The sequence below is a fragment of the Triticum urartu genome, chromosome 4, assembly GCF_003073215.2.
Source record: "Triticum urartu cultivar G1812 chromosome 4, Tu2.1, whole genome shotgun sequence".
Classification (NCBI taxonomy): domain Eukaryota; kingdom Viridiplantae; phylum Streptophyta; class Magnoliopsida; order Poales; family Poaceae; genus Triticum; species Triticum urartu.
The window spans coordinates 608184858-608187523 of NC_053025.1; the positions used below are offsets into that span (position 1 = coordinate 608184858).

Sequence of the window (2666 nt, forward strand, 5' to 3'; positions counted from 1 at the left end):
GCCACTCTTCTCCGACAGGAGCTAGTAGCCACCAATGTTTTCGCAGCACAGTCGATGCCACCGTGGCCGAGGACGATCAGTCGCACACCAACACTCTTTAGATATTGTTTCATCCTATAGCAATGCACAAATATTTAGCTAGTGGTGATAAAATTTGAATGATAGCGAATTAGAAATCAATCGGCTAGTGGTGATAAGGTTCTATTCTTCTAATATATGAAACGGAAGAGCTCATGTCGGTTGCTCAGAAAAAATAAATCAGTCGACTGTCAAATGGATAGCCCATACATGAAATGAAAGTGGGTAAAAGAAAAATTACATGCAAATATACGGCGAACTTCTTTTTTTCGCGACATCTTAATTCCCAAGATTATTTTTATCGCGCAATCCCGTACAACAGCCTGAACACAATCTAATCTCACTGAACTTTTTCGTTTTTTGAGGGAAATCTCACTGAACTACTCGTGTGTAGGTAACGCGTCAGCACTGGCGATGCTCCCACGCATTGCCCTGCGAGCTCTGCCTCCTCGTCTCGGCACAAGGATGCTCCTCACTGGCCGTGCTCTGACAGGGAGCGTCGGAGGAGGCCGGCTCGTCGGAAATAACGATCTCCAAACGGGTGGACAACACGTCCATACGGTCTGTGCCCACCGCCGCAGTCACCGACGCCGTGGCTGGGTTTGCTTCGCGCAGCGCGTCGTGGTCCGACGAAGACGTCGGGACCTGGAATGGCGGAGCAAGGGTCGCGATCGGACAGGTGGCGCCGGAGGAGGCCGACTCGTCGGAAATAACGATCTCCAGCTCCAGACGGCTGGACGTTACGTCCATGTGCTCCGCGCCCACCGCCGCCGTGGCTGCGTCTGCTTGCTGCAGTGCGCCCTGATCTGACGAAGATGTCGGCGCCTGGAACGGCGGCGGCGCCATGGCGACGGCGTAGTACACGGGCGGCATTGTCCCGGCGGCGGCGCGGTGCTTGGTGGTGGAGCGGCATATGGGGCAGGTGGGGTGCTGCCGGAGCCAGGTGTCGATGCAGGCGGCGTGGAAGGCGTGGCCGCAGTAGGGCAGCACGCGCACCACGTCCTTGGCCTCGTACTCCTCCAGGCACACCGTGCACCTGCACACTCACTTGCGTCAGTACACCATTATTTTCGCAGTAGGGCAGAACTGAAACAGAGCAATGTGCTGAACTCTGAACTGAAACAGAGTAATGTGCTGTGATCCTTCTTCTCCTAAACAGAAAATGTGCTACTCTGCATAAAAAGAAACGAGAAGTGGAGCCGTCTTAACTGTGACTCCTCCTGAGCGGGCGGCCGCTGCGAGTCGTCGCCGGTCCCGAACTTGGCCGTCGGGAAGGTGGTCACCATGGACGGCTCCATCCCACGGATGCCGCGCTCCACCTGCCCAACAAATACAAGTTGTAAATTCGCAATAGAACGGTAGTGTGCTTGCGGCACGTACGAGGAGGAAGGATGCCTAACGTGAATGGCCGGGAAGGACACGGCGTCGCTGGCCTGGGCGGCAGCGGCGTGCTCCGCCGCGGCGGCCCTGAGGTGGATGCGCGCGCAGAAGAGCCTGGTGAAGACGAAGAGCACGAAGAAGGCGCTGACGGAGAAGGCCATCACCGTGGTCACCGTGTTCATGCCCATGCTGCTCGGCCCCGCCGGCGAGGTCATTCCTCCTCCTCCTCTGCTCCTGTACGCTGATTCGGCTCCGTTTCTCCCGCACGTCTTCCGGGCACAGGAGCAATCCACCTCCGCGCGCGCGCGCTACAGGGAATTAATCTCTGAAAAAGAATTTTGCAAGAACCCTAGTATCATCTACCTCTCCTCCGTCTCCCTCCCTCAGTTTGTTCTTGCATAATAAAGAGGAAGAGGACATGGAAGAAGAGGAGGAAGAAGAAGATGCGTTGCGGATAGAGGCCAAGCGTAGCGACAGGGAGCCCGCCCTGCCCCCTGACGCCCGTCTCGCCCACAGAGATTGTTTAATCATGCGCTAACTAATAATCTATGCTCGCCTGTGGACTAATGCTGGAGAATCTAACCTAGTTGCTCATGCGCTAACTTGTACTACTACTACTTAGTAATTAACAAGTCAATTATAGAGTAGGCCGGCCGTCGGTCTCATCCGTGGTGGCGCCCGCCCGTCGTCGCGTTATGAATTTGCAGCGTGAGCGAGCGGGCGAGTGTTTGTCAGTGTGTCCCTGCGGCCGTTTCCACGGAACCAACGTCGTGGCCAAAACGCCCTGCTTGTTTCTTAGGAGTACAAAGAGGGATGGTGGGTGGTCTACGTGGTAGTAGTCGACGCACCGACCTGCCGGGGAAGCAAGATGGGTGTACTCTTGGAGCAGATAGCACGGCACGGAGAACCGGGGAAGAAAACCTAACGGGCCTGGTCTTTATAGGAATCATTCATTATGATAATTAAAGGATAATCTTTGTTCTGTCTTCTTAATCTTATACACCTAGCTTGTTAATTTGCACTAATTCTACATGCCGCTTTATATGTCAATTCAACGTGCCATCATGGGTTTTTTGTTGTTGCGAACACACATATCTTGCATATCTTTCCGTTGATAGAAGAAATAATAAGGAGTACAAAAAATAATACAACACATGACATGAACGCAAGAAGACGTGAGTATGATGCCCGGAGCAGAGAGAGAGACA

General features: G+C 53.8%; 1 protein-coding gene across 2 annotated transcripts; it reads right to left on the minus strand.

Annotated features, from left to right (window-relative positions):
• Positions 1-267: 267 nt before the first annotated feature.
• LOC125554389 (RING-H2 finger protein ATL2-like) lies at positions 268-2163 on the minus strand. 2 transcript variants are annotated; one of them, XM_048717957.1, is made up of 3 exons: positions 1479-2135; positions 1288-1397; positions 268-1114 (listed from the first exon to the last, which is right to left on the minus strand). In XM_048717957.1, exons 1-3 carry the CDS (start codon positions 1671-1673, stop codon positions 481-483), a joined length of 939 nt encoding a protein of 312 aa, XP_048573914.1. In that variant the 5' UTR covers positions 1674-2135; the 3' UTR covers positions 268-480. The 2 variants fall into 2 exon arrangements, with proteins under 2 accessions (XP_048573914.1, XP_048573913.1); XM_048717956.1 differs by having other exon boundaries at positions 1288-2163.
• Between the last annotated feature and the right edge of the window lie 503 nt (positions 2164-2666).

Excerpts from the sequence above, each read along its gene's own strand:
- LOC125554389 (XM_048717956.1), bottom strand. The coding sequence starts at position 1,673 with ATGACCTCGCCGGCGGGGCCGAGCAGCATGGGCATGAACACGGTGACC. Across the intron at positions 1,115-1,287 it reads CCCGCTCAGGAGGAGTCACA|GTGCACGGTGTGCCTGGAGG; the intron begins GTTAAGACGGCT and ends GTGAGTGTGCAG.